We start from the raw sequence: 26,415 nt of genomic DNA on the forward strand, positions 1-26,415 counted from the left end.
CCGTCTCTTCTGATTGAGTTCCAGGTACGGACTTTGAAGATGTCCATATAATATCCAGGTACTTCCACTTTCTAGCTACACCTGCCACGCACGGAGCCCCGGAAAGGTCGGACACTAAAGGGACACTACTGAACTACCAAAGAGAGTCTAAAGACGGACTAAAGACGGACTAAAAACAATAAGGCACTAAATGCCACTTAAAGGCCCATCCCCACAGTGAAAGAGGGGATTTAACCGTTCAAACTGTCTATAGAGGCATGTCTTATGCGCTGTTAGACCTGCTAGACTATGGCATGTCTCGGAATGCCCTATTATCAAACCCGATAGGCATCATCTTTGAATTCTTGGCTTCTTAGGTTATACGAGAGAATGTGGTAGAGACATAATAATAGTTCATCCCCCACTCGACCATATTAGGTAGGTCGCGTATGAAACATAAAATAATAAAAGAAAAGAGAGAGTAAGTAGTTAAGAGAGTATTACTTGGAGGGAACTAGTATTAGCTTTTATTTCCCTTTTTCTTTTCCCCCCTCGCTTGGCCTCTCTTTTCCTTTGACGTGCTTAGATAGAAATATCTCTAATAGTGTCGTGTCCACTCTTAGCGATCTTCGCTTTTCTCCACGTCCCCATAAAATACTAAATCAGTCGCTTTTCTTCATGGATCCCAAATCTCTCGCTTTCAACCTTTCTTGATATCTCTGATATCTCTCCACCATGGCCAGTCCTGCCCCGGGACACCAGGCCCTGCCTTCTCCCCCGCCAGCTTACCTCCGATCCTCACCTCCATTCACCCCATCACAATCACCACAATCACCACAATCACCACGGACCATCCCGAACCGACCCCAGAGCTTGATCCTCACTCGTAAACCAATCTCTACCTCGCACCCTGAAACCTCACCTGTCCTTCAGAATTCGCCACGCTCACCAGTTAAAATCGCACATAGCGCAGACATTCCCGATGCCTCCAGCGCGCGCATCGAAGGCGCATACAGTGGGCCCACCACACCGCAATTGGAGCTCCACGAGCTCGCAGACATGTCCCTCCACAGCCCCGTACAGCAGCCACAGCAAAGTTGGAATCCTGCCGACCCCCCACGGCGAGACCTAACACAGGCCCCGCACTACACACACTCGCATTCGTACGGTCACACCCCAGCGAGCAGCGGCTCATGGTCGGTGGTAGAGCCGCAGAAAGACGATAGAAACGGAAACCCGAAAAAGAGCGGCTCCTCGTTAGAGCGCGAGGGTCAGAGCTACGACTCTTCGCGGGGAAGCTTGGATAGCGTGGCGCAGGCGTCCGACAGCTACGAGCCTCTGGCCTACCACCACCAGCAACCGCCGGCTGCGGCACATACAAAGAACCCCGGACCTAATGCAGGAGATAACCCGTCCGCCTCGACGGACAAGCTTGCCGCTAGACGATCAAGGCTTTCGCGGCCTCTTTCGACATATTCCTCGGCCTCAGACGGTGGTCACCGCCGGAACGTCTCCGCATCGCCGTATCTACATGCGCGATCCTCGTCACGGAACTCGTTCGGCAACCCCGAAAACAGGTCTTCATCATTACTCGATTTGCTCAATACATCCTACCCGCAGCCAGGCCCAACAACGCAATTCGACAACTCGCGTCTACAAGCCTCAGTCGGAAACAACGCCTCTCTCCTTAGCCACAAAGAGACATTCGAGATGTACCTCGCGAACGTAAAGAAAACCGACGAGCCAACTGTGCTCTACGAATTTGCTGTGTTCATGGTAAACTCCATGCGCGAGATGCCAGCCGTGGACCTCGAAGACAGTAGCCCGATCACGCGCGCCCGTCTACTCCGTGAATCAAAATCCATTCTCCAGCGCCTCGCAGACCGCAGCTTCCCCTTCGCACAGTACTATCTCGGCGACGGGTACGCATCAGGCCTCTTCAGCAAAGGCGCCGAAGACCACGACCGGTCCTTCCCGCTCTTCCTCGCAGCCAGCAAACACGGCCACGTCGAAGCCTGCTATCGCACAGCACTGTGCTACGAATTCGGCTGGGGATCTCGCGTCGACGGCAGCCGCGCAGTCCAATTTTACCGCCAAGCAGCATCGAAAAACCACCCGGGCGCCATGATGCGCATGGCCAACGCCTGTATTGCTGGCGATATGGGACTGGGAAAGCGGTACCGCGAAGGTGTTAAGTGGATGAAGCGCGCAACTGAGTCTGCAGACAAGCAGTATAACTCCGGTCCGTATGAGCTCGGCATTATGCACGAGAGGGGCTTTGGAGAAGACGTATTCCCCGATGCTACTTATGCAGCGCAGCTATTTACTAAATCCGCGGAGCTAGGCCATGTGGAGGCTTGTTATCGTCTCGGCGATGCGTACGAGCATGGGAGATTGAATTGTCCGCGCGATCCGGCGCTCAGTATCCATTTCTACACCAGTGCCGCGCAGAACGGGCATCCGATGGCGATGATGGCGCTTTGCGCATGGTATCTCGTTGGCGCGGAGCCTGTACTCGAGAAGGATGAGAACGAGGCGTATGAGTGGGCTCTCCGGGCTGGGAATCTCGGCCTTGCGAAGGCTGAATATGCTGTTGGCTACTTTACTGAAATGGGTATTGGCTGTCGTCGTGATCCCCTCGAGTCGAATGTATGGTATGTCAAGGCGGCGGACCAGGGCGATGAACGAGCTAAGCATCGCATTGCTACAATCCGAGCTGCGGCAGAAGGTTCACATCCAGCCGTGGCTGGTCGCAATGGAGCGGCACGCAAGGGAGGCCGACTCAAGAAAGCCGAGCGCAAGGATAAGAACCCAAGTAATGGCCAGGGTGAGTGAACCAAACCAGACTGATATCCGTGCACATTGTGCTAACAATATGAAATATACAGAAGCCGAAATCGAAAAACCTGCCAAACAGAAACGATTTGTCATTTTCTAATTTAATCCGCGGACCAAAACCATTTACGACCTGATCTGTTCCAACAGTCTAAATCACGCACTTCGAAGCATCTCAAACCCACCTCACGAGCACAGTCTACGACAATACATACATAATCCCCATCTCAACCTCTGCATAACACCCGCGCAAGCAAAGCGAGAGCATGAACCCTGTCATTTTACTAGCGATTTCAACCCAAATCTGAATCTGAATCTTGCAATTTATTGACATCTTTGCCTTTCTTGTGTATCAACCTGATATCTGATATCTCGACTCTGTTTATACCACTCTCCTTTCCGAATCTACCCTACGTCTTGCATCCCATTTCCCATTTATCTCATCATCTACCTGCGTGGTGGTTTCGATCCGCATTCATTCCTTCACTCTCGCACTCATCTTCGAATGAATATATGAGTCTACTCTGCACTGGTTTCTGGCATTTATTTGTTCTCTGGTGTTGTAAAATCTTATTCTTATTCTGACAATCTATCATTCTATTCAGGATACTGTATGCATTTTATGAGCGGAATTAACGGAAGTAACGGGATTAACGGGATTAACGGTGGTAGGCAATGAATTGATATTTGGGCATGTACCATACTAACCGGCCCCTTAAATTTCAACAGCCCTATCTATAAAAGCTTAGCTACTTTAACCTTAAGGTGTCACTGAAGCGCCAGAAATCTCATATCAAGCCGAAGCAATTGAGCCATAGCCATACGACAAACACATGTCTCCAACAACACTTCCACCTCCCTTGCCAGAGGACGACAACGGCAACTGCAACGGCAACTGCAACGGCAACCTCGAAGCGGTCGGAGAGAAAACACATCAGGTCGAGGCTGAAAAGGAGGAGCAGACCGTCGAGTCTAACAGACCGTCTACTGTGGCATCCCCGTCTGTTAATGATGTAGACGATGGTCCTGCTACTGAAGGAAAAGCTGTGGATGAGCCGCCAAAACCTGCGATGGAATATCCAAAAGGTATCGAAGCCTTGTTCATCATGGTTGCGCTCGTGCTTAGTATCACCCTCTGTTCTCTGGATCAGGTGAGTTCTACCGCTCCAAGCTTCTCGTAGAGTCAGTCGTCTTTTGCCAATGCAATACATCACGCCCCAGTAAGCTAATGGTCTTGATTCAGACTATTGTTGCAACCGCTATTCCAAAAATTACCGACCAATTCCACAGCCTTGACGATATCTCGTGGTACGGTTCGGCTTATTTCATGACGCTCGGAGCCTTTCAGTCAACCTGGGGCAAAGTATATAAATACTTTCCCCTCAAAACTAGTTTCCTGGTGGCAATCTTCATCTTTGAACTTGGGAGTTTGATCGCCGCTGTCGCCCCAAACTCAACGACTCTGATTGTTGGACGTGCTATCTCCGGTCTCGGTGCCTCGGGTATTGTGCCTGGAGTATACACGATTTCCGCTTTTGCTGCTGAGCCCACTAAAAGAGCTACCTACACGGGGGTCATTGGTGTGTCATATGGCGTTGCCGCTGTCTGCGGTCCACTTATTGGTGGGGGCCTTACAAAAGGGGTATCCTGGAGGTGGTGAGTTGAGAAATGTCTATCATATAACCGGAACTAGCCTAACGTGATAACTTTAGGTGTTTCTATATCAATCTTCCAATCGGTGGTCTAGCCGCTTTTGTTATCCTACTCACCTTCAAGACCCCTAAAGCCGCTACAGTGGTCCAGGCCACGCTTAAGGAGAAGCTTCTACATATGGACCCGATAGCGACGATGCTTACGATGGGTGCACTAGCCTGCTTACTTCTAGCTCTTCAGTACGGTGGCGTAACCCATGCGTGGGATTCCAGTGTCGTTATTGGTTTACTCGTCGGCTTCGTTGTTATGATTATTGCACTTATAATTGCAGAAATATGGCAAGGCGAACGCGCTATGCTGACACCACGCATTTTGCGTAAAAAGTCCGTCTGGGCTAGCAGCGTATGGGGCTTCTTCTTCGCTGGCGCGTATTTCGTCACGCTCTATTACCTGCCTATTTACTTCCAAAGCATCGACAACGTTAGTCCGATTGACTCGGGCGTGCGTAATATTCCACTTATCATCATGTTCGGAATTGCCACATATGGTTCAGGTAGAGCTATCACGAAGACCGGTATTGCAACTCCTTATATGGCCGCTAGCTCTATGATCGTGACCATCGCCGCTGGTCTACTATATACTCTCGACATCGGGACCTCGACAGGTAGATGGGTTGGGTATCAGATCCTGGCGGGCTTCGGATACGGCCTCGCCCTCCAAGTGCCGGTCGTCGTTGCGCAGGCTTTTGCTGCGCCAAGCGATATGGCGCCTACGACCGCGATTATTATATGTAAGTTCGTTCTCCTTCGCCCTATCCTATCCTAACATGTCGTCAATTTTCTTTATATCACCAAGCTAACTATATCCCTCGTGCACAGTCGCTCGATCTGTCGGCGGCACAATTTTGCTCGCAGCCGCGCAATCTGCCTTCGTCAACCAGATCGTGCACAAGCTTGCAACAACGGCACCGAGCATCGATCCCGCCCTGGTCACGGGTACCGGTGCCACTGAGGTGCATCGGCTATTTTCCGGAGCCCAGCTGGACGGTGTTGTCATTGCGTACGCATGGGGTATCAAGGTTGTTTTCGCGATTACTATCGCGGCCTGCGGCCTCACTGTCCCCTTCAGCTTATGCAACGAATGGGCCAATGTTAACGCGAAGAAACCTAGTGGTGGCGGTGCTTAAAACAGCTATTCAGATAATTATGCCAACGGAGTTATGGCCGTTTTCTCGTTATAGAAATTATCCATCTTGTACGATTATTCAGATAGTTTAGAGAAAGGACGGAATAGAGGAATATATCGAAGGAGGAAATTGGATGGTATTTAGGGCTGGCTACCTTATTGAAGTAGGACTATCCATTCGATCAATCAAATATTCTTTGGGAGAGATTGTTGCCAATATGCAGGTGCAATAATACAAGGTACATATAAGTTCAAATTCCTTATAATCTACTCGGTGTCACAACTGACCCTTGTGCCCCTCCGTCATTCTGTCGAGATGTTTCCCATCTGCAGGTCTTTAGATGGTTTCACCCTCTATCTGTGTCAGAGATATACATGAAGAACCAGTTGCAAAATACTAAAGAATGTAGGGGATGATATAGGTTTAGAACGTGCAGGCCGAGATTTCCATTCATAGCTTTGTTATATATATCTATGACCAGGGCGGTCAAACGTCACCTTCTGTTTTCGTGTCGTGGAAAGTTCTTTATTGTTCGAGTTAAGTTACTACATTTTTTAAAATAACGGTAAGCCATAGTGGTATAAGATGTTGAGATTTTCCTATGCAATAGGACACAAGCTTTGGAGCAAATAGCTCAGCGTGCTTGGAAGCTTTGGATGAACGCGGCCTGATGTCCTTGGAGCACTGTGGTGTGATAAAACGAGCAAAAGCCTGCAAGGCTCAGCGAGTCCTCAGCTCCCGGGTAAATTGCCGCCTTAAACATGTAAGCTGCCGGCTCGTTGTCTACTGATTCCCCTCTTCTGCTCCGAGTACCGGCGCTCAATTCCGGCGTCCTGAAGACGATCCTCTCCGGGAAATTTGGGTGATCCACCAAGGCTGGCTAGAACGGCTTCATTGTTGGCCGTCATATCGTCCAGTACACCTATTTCATCCCCAGAAAACCATTTAGGAATGATCCACACCCGAAATGGGATCAAAGCGATTATCAACACGGGAAAACCTAGAAATGAAAGCTGTTAGTCGCTTTGGTGAAGCCAGACGGGAGGAAGGAAGATACCAATAGCAGCGATTGTCTCGGAAATAGCGACGCAGGCCGCAACTCCAATGAGCTGACACGCAATCCACAGCAGGATCTTGCGGTTCCGCACTCTCAGAAGAGGTTCGTCACGTTGCACAAAACGGTCCTCTAGCACCAAGTAAATCGATTTCTGCATGATGCCGCTAGATCCAACAGAACCCCATCCCACAATGAAAAATACGCCTGCGAACACCGCAGCAGGCATAGTATGGAGAACGATCAGGAGGGGGCCCGTCATAGTACCAATAATAGCCAGCCCCATGACGAAATGCGAAACGCGTTGTTCTACCACCGCAGTTGACTTGACTATCGGACGACGGATCTCGGCTCCCTCTCCTTCCTCAGTTGGCACAATGCGGACATCCGTTTCATATACAGTCAATGAATCTGTGTGTACGGGTGCCTGGTATGGGTTATTAACACTTTCAGAACAGGACCGGAGACTCGGGTCGGCTATTATACCTGTGGAACCAATCCGTTAGGGAAAGGAATGCCAATGATGCCCGAAATAAAAGTGGTGCATCCGAGAAGAAAAAAGTCCCAATGGAACCCAGCAGGCTTCTTCAGTGGGAATTGCCGCGCTTGTGCCGTCAGGCTACTGACGTTCTAGCCACAAAGTTAGCACCATACCCAGGAGTAAGACTCCATTCTCCGAAAAGGGTCTCACACATGATCATAATAGAAGAGCAACATGATCAGAAATCCAAACGGCAGCGCCACGAAAATCCATTTAGCGTCCAATTCCCAAAAGTGAATCAGCCAGCCTCGCGACTGCGTCGGGTAAAAGGCTTTGCTGATAGGAACACGGGATATATCCACAGCTTTGAGAGGACCAGGGATGTGTGAAAATCCCACCCAAAAAATCGTTCCGATCTATATAGAAAAGAAAAGACGGATTGTAAGTGATTCCGAATGGTAGACCAGCGTCATTAAACTCCACGTACCACGTATGCATAGTCAGCCAGCAAACCACGAAAATCAGGCCTCCAGGCGGTACTCGACCCAATGGTCTCCAGGCTGTAGATCGTTAGGAAATAGAGTATTGCGATCATGCAACTCATAAACCCAGCGGCATGCCCGTTGTTGGTGAACTCGCTGATCAGTTCCTCCACACCCTTGCCTAGCCTCCGAGTTAGTTATTGTTCTTCTTGACATTGAGAAGGCAGTGTCTTCCGGAAGCAAAACTGACTGATATAGATAGTTCCGACATAAAAGCCGAACGTTTCGCTCGAGAAATCCGTGGCGTAGCGCATATAGTCACACATGTTACACAAAGCAACAATCCAGTGGAATATAGCACCCCAGATACCCACCCAACACATAAATTGGGGGTATATAGAGGGCTCGTAGATGTTTATAATGTCATATATGGTGTAGTTGAACAAAGAAATCAACCCCGTAATACCAACGATGGTAAGAGGTTGCACTGCAAGGATGCTGAATACCATCGCCGCTAGGGCGGATGAGAAGAGCGCTTCGTTGATGCCATAAAAATGGCCAGTTCTCCGGTGCATATCCAGTGTATACGCTATGGCTGGGAGTATACTAGAGAACATATATTAGCCGAGTTCGGTTGCGGACTAGGGTAACCCACTTCACAAAATACATGCGAATGATACTGGCGACAGTTCTATACGTCCACGCATCGCGGATATCACTCCAGTAGTAAGGAAGGCGCCTCCGGACGTCATGATACATCCCCCTTCCGATTCGAAGGACACGTACGCTCTTCCACCCTGTGAGGTTGTCATAAGTATAGGAAAGATCTAACTTAACTGTCGGCAGAGGTTGAGAGGGCGCCTCAGGTTGCTCGGATGCCGGCATCATAGATAGCTGTTCACGGATGTGATGAATATGAGAGTCAAACGAAGAGAAGGATGGTGGCAACGAGGAGGAGGGTTGGTTATATAGTAATAAGATCCCACCAGGACTGGTTTGCTAATTGCTAGTCTGATAGCCTCAACCAGACATGCCCTGACCAAATTCATCAGAGTCTCGGGTTTTAAAGCTCACGCCAACTGTTCTCGATTTGGAGGAAGAACTCCACTAGCCTACCCAACATTCCAAACCCTTTTCCTTGCTACGTAGATATTTCTACTATCTACATAGGCTAGAATCACTCGATGTATCGTCCAACCTAGCTCGTTGACTGGTACTGCATGCATTTTTTCTCATCTCCCCAGCAGTACAAACATATCTGTTTCTTATGAAAGAGCACATCCCAATAACTACCACGTCACTGTGAGGTCTTGCAAAGCCAAGCCTGGATTCAAGGTTTGGAACGGGGCCGGCTAAGCGGCTGAGTCATCAAATTCTGCCCGGGCAGAATTTGTGGGGCGACTGCAGCTGATCCCATTAGGTAACAAGTAACAACCAACTCACTAACGATGTATCATCCCATCGTGCATCACCCGGTCGTGACAAAGTTATCGGATTTATTCGATAAAGACTTCACCAGCCGGCTAGCCTCCACACTGGCCTCTTTCGGCCCGCATGATGACATCTGCCTGCGTATTGACGCAGTAGTATGCGCTTCGAACAGTCTTGAACCGAAACTCACCGCTAAGAATGACAATTCGCTGCCTCTGGTATGAACTGATTTGCAAATCTCGTGGGCGATGCCTTACCTACACTAATAAAACTATTGCTAGGGATGGTTGAGCGTGGAAAACAACCGGAGCCTGACTACAACGCCGAGCCAGGTTGCCCTTTTGAAGTCCACATCCAAGGATGACTTTGACAAGCCCAGGCATAAGACCGTTAGTGGGCTACGACCATCAAAGTCTGCTGCCATAGCAGTGGCGACAGATAATTCAGAGTCAGATAGCGATGCAGACACTGGGACTCGTCTACGACAGTCCAACATAAGAATCGAACCGTTAGTTCGGCAATTTCACAGCGATACCCGGTTTCCTCAGCGCAAGAAGCCCACGAAGGACGCCGCTGCTCCCACCCTACAGCCATCTTCTATAGATAAATTTATAGCGGGCATATGGCGGCAGGTGCATTCCCCTGTCACTTTGAGTGTCTCGTTTCCGGTGCGTTTTGAGTCTACGCCAGTCAGATCTATTATCGCTGACCATTGTGCAGGACCGTAGACCAGAATTCAGTCTTGGAACTGGTGTTAGCCAAGCAGTACGTGTCAATTCTTTGCATCAGCACAGTGGACTTGTGATAAACTAATAGCGATGTTTGTAGGTTTTTCAGGCTATAAATTGTTTGTGCAAGAAACACTATGACCAGAGCCGGTCATCACGGGCTCTGGAAATAGTAGTGCAAGCATACTGGGTGGAATGCTATGAAGCACGGATTGCATCGATTCGTCTCGAGCGTCCAACCTATACAAACGCCGAAGCTCGAATGGCAGCTCTAAAAGAAGCATGCAGCACATTAATGTGGCATGAAAAGGAGCTCAGAAATAAGATGTAAGTCATTCTTTCGGTCTATATTTCAATCTCGCCCTCCTTATATCTGTGCGTTTGAACTGATTGTTGATTATTCTCAAGGGCGGTTTGGCGTGGATACAAAGAAATCAAAGATTCCGGTGGTTGGGCTAGCCTAATCTTTGCTGGGTCCGGTATCTACCGCGTATGCAAATATAGGATAGGCTTTGATACCGGACTTATGTCTCGGCTGCGTCGCATCGCTTCTAGCCTTGAAGTCGCCGCAGATACTCTCCACCCTAGTTGGCGAGACCTTCTCCGAGTTATTAGCCAAAATGGGGCTTGTCGATACTTTGGTCACCCTCATGAATGGGTCACGCTAGATACGGGGCCAGCATTGCCGCTTAAAGCCACCTACCCCCATCTGACATTGCCAAACGGGTTCAATTATCAGTTCGTCAACGACTGTGTGATTGATCATAATGTGTTCGGTGGAGATGACCCTCGACGCGGGCAGAACGTTGATCCTGATATTTGTCAACTGTGCAAGGAAAAACAGACCGATGATGTGATTTCTAATCACTGTTCTTGTTTCCGGCCTTTATTTGGTGGTGTTCGTTATCCCCCTCCTGTCCAGTTGTATAACACAGCCGGTGGGAAGAATAATGGGGTGATCGCCCGTTGCGTACGTTGCATATTGATTATTCATCCCGGCTCAGCCAACTGCCCTTAATACAGTGATTACTAACATTTCGAAGGAATTCGACCGAGGCACAGCTATTGCAGAGTTTGTCGGTCTCGTCACTAAAGGGATTGAAGGCCAGGACGTGATGATAGGTGGAAGCTCAGAACGACCATATCAGGTCTTCCAAGGCCAAATGGGCAATTTTACTCGCTTTATCAATCACTCGTGTCGCCCTAATACCCAGTTTCAGAAGTTCTACTGGCGTGGGATTGAGCGTATACTCGTGGTCTCTCGCGGAGTGTCCGCCGGAAGTGAAATTACGGTTGATTATTCGGATTCCTACTGGGGGAAGCTGAAGAAGAACTGTCTATGTGGGGAGACCAGCTGTCGTTTTGCTCATCAGGCAGAGACATAGGCGACGGGCCAACTCGCCAAATACACAATTGTATCATTCTTCAGTTAGAATGTGGTCAAGAGTACGTACGTATAGAAGAGGGTTGCCCACGGGAAAGTTATAGGAATCAGTGAAATCACTTCGCCAAGCAGCGAGCTGATGAGTTCTATTGACTGATATCCGGATATTCACGCCTTGTATTGCGCGCTTGCTGCAGCCAGTAGCCTCGACTATCTTACCATATCACGAATGAAGTCGAGCGTACATTTAGCTATGTTGGGAGTAGACCCCTCAATAGTCCACAAATGGGCCCAAGGCCCCGGCCCACAGCTCTTTGGTAAGCCCATCAAAGCCTATAAAAAGCCCATTCGTGTACAAATATAGTGATTAAGAGGTCCATTTTACATAGGGACCAACCTATATATTTAGTTTCATCATATTATTATAGTAAGGAGTAGGAATTTAGTAGGTATTATCCTAATTTTTAGTATTATGATGACATGTTTCATACAAAATTTCATATAAAAATCACCTTGTGACGAACTTGTACCTAGAAGGATTACTGAGTATTAGTATAAAGAAATATATAACTATGTTATATTTGGGTCTATACTTAGTTGTCAATTGTAGTAGCACTAATAATACCTCTCTACCTACCCCTTATAAAAGTAAAGCTTTATAAAAATTAACTTTGTATCTTCAAACCGTCTTTGAGTTAATTTATAAGCTTATAGGAAGAATGTTTCTATATTAGATGGTATACCAGTTCGATTACCCAAAAAAAAAAAACTAGAGAAAAATGCATTACTTATGCAGCTACAATAAATTGGCATGTTTGTATTGTTTAGGGCCTATTATGGGCAAGTGCATAATCGTGCTGACACTTGTAGCATTTCTCAGCTGGCGGGATTTCCCCGCCGGATGATCTTCATGCCTATGATCAATAATCAAGTAGGTTAACAGAAACAACTTTCGAACTCATTCTGATCCATTTTCTCTTTATCGAATTCATTAGCCATGGGTGTTCATGTAGTTTCAAAGCTGGATAACCGCCAGCATGCGAGCTTCAACCTGGAAGCCGCTGCTCAGCGGGAACTATCGGACTCTTCAGTAAGAATTCGCACGCAATTGATCAGCCTCACTTCGAACAACTTGACCTATGCCCGCATGGGCGGATTCTTACGTTGGTATGCTCCCAATTTCTACCCAGACTAGAGGAGACTGTCGCAAAACAACTCAAAATGAGATTCTGATCAATTACTGGCAGGTGGGACGCATACCCCGTATCTGAAGACTATCCCGCACCATACAACGACCCCTCAACCTGGGGAATCGTTCCGGCCTGGGGCTATGCAACAGTGGAAGAGACAACCATTCCAGAATTACCCAAAGGAACACTCCTATACGGATTCTGGCCGACGACCAGCGCGTCAACCGATCTCAAACTCAAACGCAGCTCACCAGAAGGCCACTGGATCGAGACCAGCGAGCATCGCCAAAAGCTAATGCCACTGTATAACCGTTACACGGTAACCCCGACCACGACCCCAATCTCCGAGCTCACCACCGCGTCCAATTCCCTTTCAGATTCTGCCCGAGATGAGCTAGACCGCATGGCCTGGACCACGCTGCTCATTGGCGGGGTAGCCGGGTTCGTTCTCAGCGAGTATGTTTTCTCGTCCAACCCAAACCAACCCCCATCCATCCACTGGGAAACCAAGCTGGGTTACAATGGACCCTGTCCGACGGGGACTTGTCCTCCGCGGTCGTAGTGAACCTAGCCGCGTCGACTAAAACGGCCCGTGTTTTCTCATACTACCTCTCGCGAAAGCCGGATAGCTCGGCACCCCTTGGCTTGTTGCAGGTTACATCGGCTATGTCACGCATCCAGGAGGCGGATCGGAATCTACCTACTTCTGTTCCTTCGAAGGTGGTTGCATATGGGGATGTTGATTGTACGGAGTCTGCGGAGTGGCTGGCTAGCCGCAGGCCCTCGAAGATTGTTATTGTTGATTTTGGTGGTCGTGGGAATGCGATGGAAGATACACTTTCTCTGATCAAGAATAGTGCCGAGCTGCAAGCTTGCAAGGTTGTTATTGTCCAGGTTGGGAATGAGCAAAAAGTATACTCGACGGAGGAGATTATTGCTGGACAGACTGCGATGGCGGAGCTTGGAAAGGTTCAGTATAACACCTCTGGTGTTCAAGACACGATACTCGAGACTGTCGGCCCGGAAGCATACTTTGCAACAATAGGCGCACAGTGGGAAAAATGGCTCGATGAGCGACACTTGAGCGAGCCGGGGATGAAGATTGTGTTTGGCAGTGGTGTCTGTGGTGCAGATGGTGTTGAGGGAGGGTGGGAGAGACTTTGTCATGGACAAGTAGGAGCCGAAGAGGGATTGGTTTACAAGATCCAATAAGACTTAGGGTTTGACAAGCATTAGTTTGGATATAGTATTTAACAGATGGAATTAGAAGGAATTCGCGAAAATGAAGCCCTTGAGGCTCGAATATTATACCGAAATTCGTTGAAAATCATCCAACATCAATGTCGAGGTAGAAAAAGAACCAAAAAAAGGGTCCAAACTCAAACGGACAATACAACCTGTTCATACCGGGGAGCAGGCTCCATGGTGTGAATACTCGCACTTTGCTCACTTGACGAACGCGCAGAATTGATCTCCGCCAGCATCGGCTGCTCACAAAGATTCAGTTGAGTAGCGGCCGACACGATCAAGTCCGGAAAGCGATCGCTGTAAGCTGGAGGTGGACTTTGGCTTCCCTGCAAAAGTTGGATGCCTTGCCCATGAACGGACGAAGTATCTCCAATCACATTAGGTGTCATATAAATTTTCAATGGCATAATTTCCGTGAACTAGATTCTGTCAGCTGCACGTTATGAATTCTCGATGAGTCATTTGCATACCACAGCTGTAACATCACCTGCCTCATTGCGGAACTCAGCAGTGATAGAGAGCTCATGAGTGATCTTGAGGTGCTTGGTCGAGATACTCTGCGAGCAAGCGTCGAGACTCTGAGGCAGAGAAACAGGTGTGGTGAAGCGCCATTCAATCTCCGAATGATCATCCACCGGAGACTCATCACGAGAGAAATCGATGGTGTCGGAGAAAACAGTTTGACTATGTGCTGCAATGATAAACTGCATATTTTGCTGCGCTGATTCTGCAGCAGTAGCAGGCAACAGCGCAGTCTGTTTCTCAATAACTTTGATTGTAACATTGTTGAGCTTGGCGTATTTCAATAGCGGTGCAAACCAGCATTCCACGGGAAATGTGCAACCAAAGGGGATGCTCCGGTCAGTGATGGAGAGGCAATATTGAATATCTTCGTCGGAGTGACCTTCGAGAGTCTAGGTATGTTCAGTGATTTGAATGTGGTAAAACCTTTCGCATGAAAAGTACTAACCAGGGGGCAATGCGGTCTCAAATAGCTTGTCACCAAATCGGAAACCTGGTAAATCCTAACTGGCTGCGAGACCACAAAATCGCTTTTGAACCGTCGCTCGATAATAGCCTCTACGCAATATGTGTGATATTGATGGTTTGGGCTAGTCACTGTGTCGAAGACCTTACTTGGGAGGGGAATATCGAATAAAAATGCGTGATCTCCGGCCGGCATTTGGAATGCGTTGAGTGTTCTCGAAGAAGCTAGTGGTTGTTCTCGCTCGACTGTGATCTGTTTACGAATCTCTGATCCTATGATTCCTTCAACGGGACTATAAACAGTAGTAAGAAGATAGCCAATAATGAACTACGTGGTAGGGGTCCTCACATTGCAAATATTCCCCTCAATCTCACTTTGATGCTTTTGACCGAGACGACTTGTGCAAGGGTGAGATTGAGTCTTCCAGTAACATACACTGGATGCCGATCTTCTGAAATAAAAATGCATGTTTGATCAAGACTAATAGAACATGAGTTAGGTTAGTATGGAAAAGCTTAGGAACAAACATACCTCAACTCAGAGCGGGTAATGTGGTTGCGGAACATGGTCGAAGATCCAAGCAATATCGAGCTTGATAAAGTAGAACGTAGAATAAGAATTCAATTGAATATGAGCTGGCGGGTTTATATCGGGGGAATCATGGCATATTATCTGTTTTTATACTTGTATCCGCGCGACGGAGCGGACATTCCTAAACGGGGTCGGGGAGATGGATTTCAAGGTCTCAAACCTTTCGAGCGCAGCTCTTCGCCAGGGAAGGAATACCAACATTCTTGTGAGGCTGCTCTAAACATGTATTTTACATAAAGGGTGAGCCCTTGGGTATTTCTTTGGCGACTTTGATAGGCATTCCCTGATCTATGACGGAGCATCATATCCTCTCACGATCATATGACTGCTCCTTCTCGAAGTACATATGTATACAATTTATCGTACTACTAGTGCTACTTTTCCACATCCCGAATAGCCTGGTGACATTTCGGAGAGCATATTCGGAAATACAAACCAACCCAGGCTGTACCATATCATAATAAATCTTGCTAGCTTGTTTTGCGTAGATTTTTGCTGCGAAGTTGATCGTCGCCCCTTGTAGGGGCCTAAATTAATTTGATCAGAGCAGTATTACAATATCTTCAACATCCTCTAGAAATAAAAGGTGCTTTCCAACTACCAAAGTATCCATGTGGTGACAGTTGCAAAGAATGTTTTTTTAGCCCGACTTGGCTGAAATTGATATACAATTAATTTGCCATAACTTCTTGTAGAAAGTCTACAGTAAATTAGGTATAACATAAGATACTTACAGATTAAAAGGAGCCTTTGCAGCGATCTTTTTCCGAGAATCAGTTGGTGGGCCCATATGCGCTGGAGAGTCACCACCGTCTACGGGATCTTTCAAGGTGGATAGAGGAGTAAAAGCCGACCAATAGAACAATGAGAATCCAATACAACTGCGGGCAGGAGTATCATTAAGAGAGAAAAAAATAAAAATTCGAAGCGGAACGCACACTGGCCTTAAGAACCCGTAGAAAAACAACCCCTCCATACAGAGATAAATATACTCCAATATGGCACCAAAGAAACCAGTTGAAACGCCGACAAACAATGTCGTTGCCTTCGGGCGCGTCAAGTCCAACCTCAAGATGGGTTGTGTTGGTCTACCGAACGTGGGAAAGAGTTCGCTGTTCAACCTGATGACAGAGCAGAGCGCATCGGCAGAAAATTACCCATTTTGCACCATCGAGCCCAATGAAGCCCGCTGTGCTGTTCCTGATCCGCGATATGTAAGTTCTCTTTCCCTTTTCGAATTTCTGTGTGGGTGATTTCCCACGTGATGGATCTTAGCCCTTTAAATACAAATATGAGGTCCTAACTAATAATGTGAGATAGGACTTCCTGTGCAAGATCTGGAACCCACCTAGCAAGTACCCGGCGTATTTGCAGGTTACCGACATCGCGGGATTGATCAAGGGCGCGAGTGAGGGAGCTGGTTTGGGAAATGCCTTCTTGAGTCATATTCAGGCGGTGGATGGCATGTACCACATTGTCAGAGCCTTTGATAACGATGAGGTTCTCCATGTGGATGACTCCGTTGATCCTGTTCGCGACTTGGGTAAGAACTCTTTTCCCTCTTTCTAGGATGCAGGAGAAATATATGCTAATGGTGCGATGGTGCAGATACAATCCAGAGTGAGCTGTGCAAGAAGGATTTGGATATTCTTGCCAAAGCCAAGGTTGCCGAAGAGGCAATTGTGCGAAAGGCTGGAGGAAAATTCAAGATGCTGCCGCTGTTCGACGAGACAACCGCTAAGATCAAGGCGGTATGTCACGCTCTCTCGTAGAAGAGATGGATGTGTAGTTTGCTGACTCCATTATAGCTTTTGGAACAGGATAAGCCTGTTAGAGATGGAGAGTGGACGAGTCCTGAAATCGAGTTGATCAACGAGAAGGTTTGTCTAGGTTCCTTTAATACTTCAAGAGACAATTCTGACAATATCAAGCTTCGCCTCATCACTACCAAGCCGGCAATCTACCTCATCAACCTTACAATGAAGGATTACCTCCGCCAAAAATGCAAATACCTGCCCAAGATTGCAGAGTGGGTCAAGGCCCACGGCGGCCAAGGAACAGATATCATCCCCTTCTCTGTCGAGTTTGAGGAGAAGCTGTGGTCCCTGCGGGATGACAAGCCAGCGCTGGATGCCTTCGTAGCCGACATTAAGGTCCCGAGTCGCCTAGGAAAGATAACCACCGAAGGTATGTCCCCGGTATTCGCCTCACTTACCGTACCCCATATTAACAGTCATGATAGGATTCACCAAGCTGGGACTGCAGTATTACTTTACTGCCGGCGAGAAAGAGATCCGCTGCTGGCCGATCAAGCAGGGAACTTTGGCTCCACAAGCAGCTGGTGTCATTCACGGCGACTTTGAGCGCGGTTTCATCAAGGCTGAAGTTGTGGCGTACAAGGACTTCCACGACCTCTGCAATGGCGAGAAATCCATGGGCCCGATCAAGTCAGCTGGAAAGTACAGACAAGAGGGTAAGTCTTATGTCGTCCAAGATGGCGACATTGTGCACTTCCAGTTCAATGTTGCACCGCCCAAGAAGAAGTAGAGACTTCATTTCAGAGTTTCAACTCGCGAGGGGTCAGGGTACATGTATTCTACTACTACTGCAGTGGAATGGGGTGGTGGGGAGCTCATTATACTGTTAAACTCATTACAGTGAATAAACTTCGATACATAGAAATGATACATTATGTGATCAGGCATATATTTGTTCAAGGACTTTTCACTTTTGTAATTTCCATTAAGTTATATCGGGATGAACAAATTCGAAGTCCGGCATGTCCAGACCTAGTAACGATTGATTATTCGCAGAGTTTGGAAAGCCGACATCAAGGAAATTGCCGAAAAAGGTATCGAAATCCTCAATTTCAGCTGTAGTCAATAATGGCGTGCTGTCTACTTCAAAATCCAAAGGTTTATCTGATCCTAGTAGATCATCAGCCAGAAGGTGTGCACTCTGATATTCTGCATTAATCCGTGTCGCCACATACGGAATGTCAATAGCCGAGTGCGACTGCATATTATCAACGGGGGTAAGTGGCTGTGAAGATATACGGCTCGATTCATGCTGAGGGTTTAGTCGGGTGATATTGATGTCTGGACCTGTGGAACGTTCCTGGTCTATGATGGGTTGGATGTTGTTCAACACACGCTGGCCTAGACGAGTCATCACAGCGGCCGACCACCATGTGGTGCCCATTTTCTTGAGACATTGATGAAATAAATGAATTTGGGAAATCGCCGTGTGGCGCGCACTTGGTAGTTTGCTTTCTCTCAGCTGTTTGTACGTGACCGAGAATACGAGCGAGATGGTGTAACCGATCATGGGAAACGGCAGGAATTCCCGAATATCACGATTGTAACTGAGCGACGCCATGGTAAGTATTGAATGACTTTGTCGGATTTTTGACGCTCGTGGCCGTGATCGGCCTTGCAACCCGCTGGAATGTGTTGACAGAATAATCACAGAGTGATAAACAAGCTCAAGGGACTCTGTCCGTTAGGGGTTAGACAATGTTGCAACTGAAGGACGGAAGGTTTCATACCAAGTAGGTACGGGGGCATGTCCCAAGCCTCACAGTGCTCCACAATATCCTCAAAGGAGGGAAGATCGAGTTCACTCTGATCCATGCCTTTCATGATCGGTCGGTAGAAGTTCATCACTTCCCCGAGCTTATCGGCAATTCGAAGCCAGACACGAAACGGCGATTGAAACGTTGAAACAACGTCGTCCACCCTCTGACTCAAGTCTCCGTCGTGTATCATTAAAGGCCTCCCATTCATAGCAGCGTTCCATCGGTCTAGACTCCACAGACACCAGAAGAGACCCCTGGGAGATGTACCAGAATTTTGGTCTGGCCTCAGCAAATGCAACCCCATGGTCTGGGCATGGTGAATAGCCTGGGCCAGATTCAAAGAACAATCCTCGGATCCAGTGGAGCCCCATTCGTGCAGTGAGAGAAGGGCCAAAATTTGTATTGCAAGTGCTTTTTTCTCTGGCCTTCTCGAGATGTTTTGCATGGCATCAGTGTAGAGGATGGTGCTGAATTTCTGCAGTGGAAGGGGGTTTGAATTGGGACCAAGGCATAGGAAAGGCACCGCGCCCTGGTCCTTCGCTGCAATAAGGCAAATCGCCTGCACAAGCCGTAGAGGGAGTCTACCTGCTCTGTGCTGGTTTCGAAAGCTGTCTTCGTCAAAAAGAGGCAGTAATGGGTGTATCCGACGAAAATAGATGTCTACCAAGGCCTCCTCGCAGTCTTTCGGGGGCAGGCAGTCGGGGTGAACATGGGTCCCTAGTGGTGTTCGTGAAGAGGAGCCAGGAGTTTCGCCCTGGTCAACGGAGCTCTCCTCGACACCCAGCCATGCACCAACATCTCCTTTCTGGGATCGACCCTCTTTCAACCTTGACTCGTTTTGTTCCATGAGTGTCGCTACAGGGTGTGAGTCGCACGCAAAACGACGAGATTCTTGATCGACCTCTGCAGCTGGACCTGTATCAGGGGCGATAAATTCGGCCCGTTGTTGCACCAGATTATGAAGCGAAGACCCATTTGGTCGCTCACCTCTTGGAGATGCAGATCTATCTCGGACTGCTGCATCCCGTCTTGAAGTCTGAGATACAGGACTTTGCCTACTTGTGACACTAGAGATTTTAGGCGAAGAAGTCCCATCAGCTAATTGCTCCTCGGAGATATTGTGATAGCAGCGTTTCTAGGGAAGTCAGCATACAACTCCGTTTGTTGAAGGGCTATCCGGGAGAGAACGCGATACCTTTTTGTGGCGACAAGAGTTACACGCCCGGCGTGCATGTCCCCTCTTGGTATTTGTTCCATCTCGATTAATTAAGAAAGTCAGCTCCATTGTGAATGATTCTCATGTCTCATTCAGCTTGTTGGCAGGTCGTTACGGGCTCTTCCCTGTCGGGGGCGGGAACGAAAAGTGGAGCGGCGACCGTGTCCCAAAACGGAAAGTCCGCCCTCACGGCAGAGGGTCAGTATAAAAGGATAATCCACCACAATAAGACTATGAACGAAATATTAATGCGGTAATATTTTTATACCAAGGGATATCTACGCTTAGATAGAAATCACACTGTCCTCGGTACTTGGTACGGCAAGATACTGTTCGCTTAGGTGCGTCTTGGCACTCAATTTTCCATCTGGTACTGTACTTCTATGATCAGCGCCATATTCACAGACTGGACTGGCCATACATTGGGCCTTGGTATGGACTTGTGATGGAAAGGACATAGTCCAGTAGGATTTCGATGCCATAGGACAGAACTAAGCCCTGTATCATGTCCTGTCTCATGTCCCGTATTATGCCTTATCCCGTCGGCTTCGATGCAAACAGCCCCGAATATCAACTACGACTGCCTGCTCTAGCCTAATGAGGATATGCAGGCTACCATATAATGCAATCTCCATTGGCCGCCAAGGCCGAGAGTCCCTCAGATTTACGCATGCTTCATATCACATTCTGTTATATATAATTGACTTCGGGGGCTCATAGTTCGAACATCGGGCATCTTTCACAACATCTAAATTCTAATGGTATTAAAACTGTCCGTTCAAAAATAATTTGATCGAGACTGGAAAGAAGAGCTGTACTGCCATCCAATTTTTAATGAATTGGTTGATATGGAGTTCGGTCTAAGAAAATGGACAAGAGAGTGAAGATAGGATATCATATAATTAGAGATGCTGTATTCATAATCATCTTACATTTCTATCTCTGATCCGACAGTTACAGGTTGATACCTAGACTATTCTTGTTTTCATATGAAACTATACTTGATCTCCACGCGTCTCCGGTGTATCCTATAATAGCAACACCTTTCTCCTCGCCTCAATCCTTTCATTTTGTAACTGAACCCCATCCTCGGAGTGTCCGGCTCTTCTGAACTCCTCACTCAAGACTTCCCACTGACGGTACCGCCGGGGTCCCCACGGGTCATTCCGGCTGATCTCTTCATCCTCCGCTCTAGTCCGCACTGTCCACCCCTGCAGCATATCACAGACCATGATGCTGCCCTCTTTTAGATCATATGGCTTCGCACCAGGCATTGGCGGGAGTCCATTAGCAAACCGAATCCAACTGCGCGCCATCTCCTCCCCTTGACGCCGTAGGAAATGGTTGCGGTGCGTAGGGAGACGCCCAGCAAGTGTCATGAACTGGTACATGAGTTCGACAAAATGATGTCCCACCGCGTATGAGAAAGGCGACCCGGGGAAAGGATTTGGTAGACCAAACTGCCAGCGATATAAACGCTTCCGGCCACTCTTAGCTACCGAGATGGCTGTTGAGTGCGTCGGTTCAGAAAAGATCAGGTCTCCTATTAGAACCATCGCATGCTGCCAGAAGAGGCCCTCATCCATACCATCATGTATCTCGTACGCGTCCAGCACACGGCGTGCTGATTTGTCACCGAGGATGGAGCGTACTCTTGCAATGTACGGACTAACAGAGATGCCCTTCAGCGCCAGTACAAGTCCAAGTCCCTCACATGAGTCGTCCCCAATCATGATCTCATCGATCCATGGGCAGTTGGCCAACATCTCGCCTTGATTGGACCAAAAGGGCTGCTGAGGGAAGAACCCACTCTCTGGGCCAAGGTAGGGCTTCATTGTCCTTATATTGTTGTCACGAATAAACTCAACCAACCGCGACACTGGCACCTCACGGAGGGCTTTGAGACGCCCTGCCCGCGTCGCTTCCGCGATGCCCAGATATGATAGCAGACGGTGATAGTATGCATCGCACTCTTCGAGTGTCCAGATACCTACGACACTGGGCGAGCCACTCTGGATGATGACTCGGTTGAACAGAGGCAAGTCTGAACAGGCGTGCATGTAGATCGAGGCTGCTCCACCTGACTCACCGAATGCCGTGATGTTACTTGGGTCACCGCCAAATCCTGCGATGTATTTCTGGATCCAAAGGAAACTGGTGCGTTGGTCTCGCATCCCGTAATTGAATGCAGGCTCGCCATTCTCCCTGGCTTCGTTAAGTAGATCATAGCAGGCGGTGAAACCCTGCCAATTCAACCGGTATCCTATCGACACAATCACCACATCCATGGTCTCATGAGCCGCCAGCTCAGTCATCTTTGTTGTGTCATGTAGAGCGCTGACATGACCCTTTCCTTCAATGAAACCACCACCATGCACATACACCAGAACTGGGAGCAGCCTTTTGGGGACTGATGGGCTGGTTTCCTCGAGGACATTAGTTGCAGGTGTCGATATAGTCAAGTTGAGACATGCTTGTTCATCATAGATGGTTGGCTCCTCACCAGGCACGAATCCTCCTGTCGCGCTACCTCTGCCCGTAGGCTGTGGCACCTGTGGACACGCAGCACCATACTGTGTGAAGTCGCCATGAGGACGGTTATCAAAGTGATCTGGGATATGATCGAGCAGTATGCTCTGACAGAAACGAGCCGGGATAGTGGCATAGGGAATGGAACGGAAATGCACGACGGGGTCAGTCACAAGTTGTCCATCAGCATGATGTTGATCGACCAGTCGGCCAGTAAGGCTGCCGAGCTGTGGATGGTTAAGGCGAAATGTGGGAGTAGTTGTCATTGTGGGTGTCTTGATACTTGTGTTGGATGTATTTTCTATTGCCCCAGTGAACAGTGTAGTGTTCAAGGACATGGGCAGAAATCCCCCCTCATGCCAATGTTAACGGGTTGGCTGGATGTTGGATTAGCGCCACGGTGGTTGACTCCTGAACCAGTCGGGACATTAGGCTTAGTATGGTGGTTATATGTCAACATTAGCCGTGGAGTAGTCCAAAGGTTCATTTCCTGGGCAGCTTTCATAGTGAGTAATGGAGTCAGTAGTCAGATGATTCACATTATATAATTATGTTTGATATATTACATAGCTAACCCTAAACCCGTGGACAGATCGAATCTTCCCCACAGAAGAAGGTGTGCTGCCTTGTGTTGCCTTGTGCTGCCTGACGCTAACACAGGCAGCAGCCTCATTTCTGCCAGATCCCTCAGGCCAAATACCTTGACTGTGAACAACCTCTCCTATTTCTTTTTTATTTAAAAGGCAACTTGTTCCTTCCTTTGCTCTGTTATGCTTTTTTTTTATCACATCTTGCGCCTTTCTCATTTTTGTTTGCTCCCACCTGGGAAGCTCTCCTCTTACATTGTACACCTCAGCCTCGTACTCGACCCCCTCCATACTCTACCTTCCTATTTTCTACTCTTCACTCTTCATACCTAGTCCTCTTTTTGTTCATTGCAATTAAGCAACATCATGCCAGTTCAAAGTTTCAAGAAACTTGTCATCTCCGTGGGCGGGACGTTTCCCAATCTGAGACAGGGTATGAGCCCCCTATTCCCAAGAGCCGAGGCGGACTTTGTATAGCTCTCCACGACTTATATGCTGACGATTATACTACTCACAGCGGACTTAAAAGCGCTCATTGAGAAGAATGGAGCGACGTTCAGCACGTCGGTCACGGATGATTGTACCCATCTGGTGACCACTGAGAAGGATGTGGAGAAGCAAACTACCAAATGTGAGTGCACAACCACAGACACAACCTCGGAAGTTTGAAACCCCTATGTGCTTTAATCTTAACACTCAAATCGGTGACAAACCGTGTTGGGGATGATAGCGATCATGTGTGAGATACTTTGGCCCCGCACGCCATTTTCAGAAATGACAGGTTTAGACGGTGTTGGATGGCAAGCAGCAGTCATTGTTTCAAACTTTCGAGGTAGCACTGCACGAACTCGGGACCATTTTACTGATCAATCCACTAGACAAACAAGCTTCCCAGCTCGCCAATTGTCATATCGTGCCACTTGTGTGGCTTCTTGAATCAGACCAAGCCAAGAAACCGTTATCGGAGTCAAAGTATTCTTTCGGCCAATCCAATCAGACGTCCCAGACAGACGATGACACACAGGACAAGACTGCGGACGGTACCGCCTCTCTTCCTGCAGACAACAAGCGTACTACCAGGAAGCGAGGCGCGGATGCGGCTTCTGCTGTAAACGATGCTGACAAAACAACAAACGACACCCAGAAGAATGGAACAAATGGCAAAGCCAAGTCCTCTAAGGATAAGAAGCCTGAAGCCAAGAAGCGAGGCGCGGATGAAGACCCTGTGAAGAAAGAGTCCAACAAAAAGACAAAGGACATCCAAAAGACAACCATAAAGGCCCTTAATGTCCCAATCGATGATGGATTCGAGGAACTGGGTAAACTAAAGGGTAAGTCTGCAATGCGAGAACTTAGGCATGGAAGACAAGCTGACACCCCCTTGTGATAGACCCCAAGGTCTACATTGACAGTGCAGGCCTCATCTGGGACGCTACCCTGAGCCAGACTGTGGCATCCAGCAATGCCAACAAGTTCTATCGCGTTCAACTGTTGGTCGGTACAAACTCGAAGTACTTTACCTGGACACGGTGGGGTCGAGTTGGGGAGCATGGGCAGTCAGCCTGTCTCGGGGACGGTGGTTTGGCGGCCGCGTTGCAACATTATGAGAAGAAGTTCAAAGACAAGTCGGGCCTCAAATGGGAGAACCGGCTCGATACTCCTAAAAACGGAAAGTACACGTTCCTTGAGCGCAACTACGAGGAGGATGATGATGAGGAAGAGCCCGTTAAAAAGGAGAAAACTATCAAGGAAGAAGAGGATAACCCCCCGGTCGAGAGTGCTTTATCCAAAGGGCTTCAAAACCTCATGTCTTTCATCTTCAACAAACAAAACGTCCTCGATACATTGGCCGCAATGTCCTACGATGCCCACAAACTGCCATTGGGGAAGCTGAGCGACAGGACATTGAAAAGTGGATTCTTGGTTTTGAAAGATATTTCCGAGCTCATGACTACACCAACATTGGCACAAGAAAAACATGGACTATCATATGGTGATGCCATAGAGGCATTAAGCAACCGATACTTTACCTTGATTCCCCACGTCTTTGGTCGCCATCGACCCCCGACCTTGAATACGAACGTGCAGATCAAGAAAGAAATCGATTTGCTGGAGGCACTGACCGACATGGACGTTGCGAATGAAATCATGGTATCGTCCAAGGAAGACCACGATGAAACCCACCCACTAGATCGCCAGTTCCAGAGTCTGGGTATGGAGGAGATGACAGAACGTGAGTACCAATTCCCAAACGTGCAATATATCACCAAACTGACCTCGCTTAGTGGACCACAAATCAAACGAGTTCGTCGAACTCGAGAACTACCTCCAGAACTCTCGCGGGCAGACACACAGCATGAACTACAAGGTCGTGAACATCTTCCGCATCGAGCGGCAAGGCGAAAACGACCGCTTCAACGCATCCCCCTATGCCAACATCCCAAACAGCGACCGCCGTCTCCTCTGGCACGGATCCCGCAGCACAAACTTTGGTGGTATTCTCAGCCAAGGTCTTCGCATCGCACCACCCGAAGCACCCGTCAACGGATACATGTTCGGCAAGGGTGTGTATCTAGCTGATACATCTAGCAAATCCGCAAATTACTGTTGTCCTTATAACAGTCGGGGGATGGGATTACTTCTCCTCTGCGATGCAGAGCTCGGTTCCCCCATGCTAGAGCTTGGAAGTAGCAACTACAACGCTGGCGAGCTAGCGCATGCTGAGGGCAAAATTGCGACACTCGGCAAGGGGTCGAGTGTTCCTGGTGGGTGGAAGGATGCTGGATGTTTGAATCCAGCGTTGGAGGGTGTGACGATGCCTGATGTGGCTATCGGCAACACCCAGAGTGGAAGTCAATGTCTGTACTACAATGAGTACATTGTGTATGATGTTGCGCAGATCCGACAGCGGTATTTGTTCCAAGTCAAGATGAACTGAGTGATTTGCTTTTGCATGGATTGGTGTATTGGGTTACTGGTCGGGGAGTTATCCATATGTTAGCTTATTTGCTTCTTTCAAGCCATTGTCATGTATGACTGTGAGTCGAGTACTTACTCTAATATCAAATTCAGTAATCTAAGTATGAACACTAGATATCCGCTCTCCTGGGCTAGATAGGCGATGATGTCACCGATATGGCCGCTTGGCAGCTTGGCAAATTGGTTTAATGCGGTTGACTCGGTACGTTCACAAATGTTTCCACCATTCTGTACATAGGTATATCTAGGTAGGTACATATGTAGGTCCTAAGGTTGTAAACCAACAGATTCCGGGGT

General features: G+C 48.2%; 10 protein-coding genes across 10 annotated transcripts; 6 read left to right on the forward strand and 4 right to left on the reverse strand.

The window, feature by feature from the left end:
• Positions 1–714: 714 nt before the first annotated feature.
• Positions 715–2,814, forward strand: chs3 (putative chitin synthase activator (Chs3); the record flags this gene model as incomplete). The annotated part of the gene is made up of 1 exon (XM_057220757.1): positions 715–2,814. One exon carries the CDS (start codon positions 715–717, stop codon positions 2,812–2,814), a length of 2,100 nt encoding a protein of 699 aa, XP_057071029.1.
• An 833-nt stretch (positions 2,815–3,647) lies between these two features.
• On the forward strand, positions 3,648–5,653 carry N7516_008038 (MDR family MFS transporter; the record flags this gene model as incomplete). The annotated part of the gene is made up of 4 exons (XM_057220758.1): positions 3,648–3,965; positions 4,058–4,470; positions 4,527–5,257; positions 5,346–5,653. The coding sequence occupies 4 exons, from the start codon at positions 3,648–3,650 to the stop codon at positions 5,651–5,653; spliced, it is 1,770 nt and encodes a 589-aa protein (XP_057071030.1).
• Positions 5,654–6,408: 755 nt separating this feature from the next.
• Positions 6,409–8,558, reverse strand: N7516_008039 (anion exchange family protein; the record flags this gene model as incomplete). Its single annotated transcript, XM_057220759.1, has 7 exons — positions 6,409–6,653; positions 6,711–7,134; positions 7,194–7,337; positions 7,401–7,604; positions 7,676–7,851; positions 7,921–8,276; positions 8,326–8,558. 7 exons carry the CDS (start codon positions 8,556–8,558, stop codon positions 6,409–6,411), a joined length of 1,782 nt encoding a protein of 593 aa, XP_057071031.1.
• A 560-nt stretch (positions 8,559–9,118) lies between these two features.
• On the forward strand, positions 9,119–11,214 carry N7516_008040 (SET domain-containing protein; the record flags this gene model as incomplete). The annotated part of the gene is made up of 6 exons (XM_057220760.1): positions 9,119–9,319; positions 9,383–9,769; positions 9,822–9,866; positions 9,930–10,156; positions 10,238–10,799; positions 10,873–11,214. 6 exons carry the CDS (start codon positions 9,119–9,121, stop codon positions 11,212–11,214), a joined length of 1,764 nt encoding a protein of 587 aa, XP_057071032.1.
• Positions 11,215–12,210: 996 nt separating this feature from the next.
• N7516_008041 (DUF2855 family protein) lies at positions 12,211–13,615 on the forward strand (the record flags this gene model as incomplete). The annotated part of the gene is made up of 3 exons (XM_057220761.1): positions 12,211–12,380; positions 12,461–12,918; positions 12,966–13,615. The coding sequence occupies 3 exons, from the start codon at positions 12,211–12,213 to the stop codon at positions 13,613–13,615; spliced, it is 1,278 nt and encodes a 425-aa protein (XP_057071033.1).
• Positions 13,616–13,782: 167 nt separating this feature from the next.
• N7516_008042 (uncharacterized protein) lies at positions 13,783–15,205 on the reverse strand (the record flags this gene model as incomplete). Its single annotated transcript, XM_057220762.1, has 4 exons — positions 13,783–14,070; positions 14,122–14,565; positions 14,622–14,931; positions 15,171–15,205. The coding sequence occupies 4 exons, from the start codon at positions 15,203–15,205 to the stop codon at positions 13,783–13,785; spliced, it is 1,077 nt and encodes a 358-aa protein (XP_057071034.1).
• A 1,023-nt stretch (positions 15,206–16,228) lies between these two features.
• On the forward strand, positions 16,229–17,777 carry N7516_008043 (YchF/Obg family ATPase; the record flags this gene model as incomplete). Its single annotated transcript, XM_057220763.1, has 6 exons — positions 16,229–16,444; positions 16,551–16,773; positions 16,839–16,981; positions 17,039–17,110; positions 17,162–17,417; positions 17,473–17,777. The coding sequence occupies 6 exons, from the start codon at positions 16,229–16,231 to the stop codon at positions 17,775–17,777; spliced, it is 1,215 nt and encodes a 404-aa protein (XP_057071035.1).
• Positions 17,778–17,972: 195 nt separating this feature from the next.
• On the reverse strand, positions 17,973–20,092 carry N7516_008044 (fungal specific transcription factor domain-containing protein; the record flags this gene model as incomplete). Its single annotated transcript, XM_057220764.1, has 3 exons — positions 17,973–18,724; positions 18,778–19,942; positions 20,003–20,092. 3 exons carry the CDS (start codon positions 20,090–20,092, stop codon positions 17,973–17,975), a joined length of 2,007 nt encoding a protein of 668 aa, XP_057071036.1.
• A 959-nt stretch (positions 20,093–21,051) lies between these two features.
• Positions 21,052–22,818, reverse strand: N7516_008045 (Carboxylesterase type B; the record flags this gene model as incomplete). Its single annotated transcript, XM_057220765.1, has 1 exon — positions 21,052–22,818. The coding sequence occupies one exon, from the start codon at positions 22,816–22,818 to the stop codon at positions 21,052–21,054; it is 1,767 nt and encodes a 588-aa protein (XP_057071037.1).
• A 687-nt stretch (positions 22,819–23,505) lies between these two features.
• Positions 23,506–26,077, forward strand: N7516_008046 (uncharacterized protein; the record flags this gene model as incomplete). Its single annotated transcript, XM_057220766.1, has 5 exons — positions 23,506–23,572; positions 23,657–23,770; positions 24,018–24,470; positions 24,530–25,372; positions 25,425–26,077. The coding sequence occupies 5 exons, from the start codon at positions 23,506–23,508 to the stop codon at positions 26,075–26,077; spliced, it is 2,130 nt and encodes a 709-aa protein (XP_057071038.1).
• Positions 26,078–26,415: the final 338 nt, after the last annotated feature.

The sequence above is a fragment of the Penicillium verrucosum genome, assembly GCF_028828655.1.
Source record: "Penicillium verrucosum strain IBT 35672 chromosome Unknown utg000003l_segment0_segment0, whole genome shotgun sequence".
NCBI lineage: Eukaryota > Fungi > Ascomycota > Eurotiomycetes > Eurotiales > Aspergillaceae > Penicillium > Penicillium verrucosum.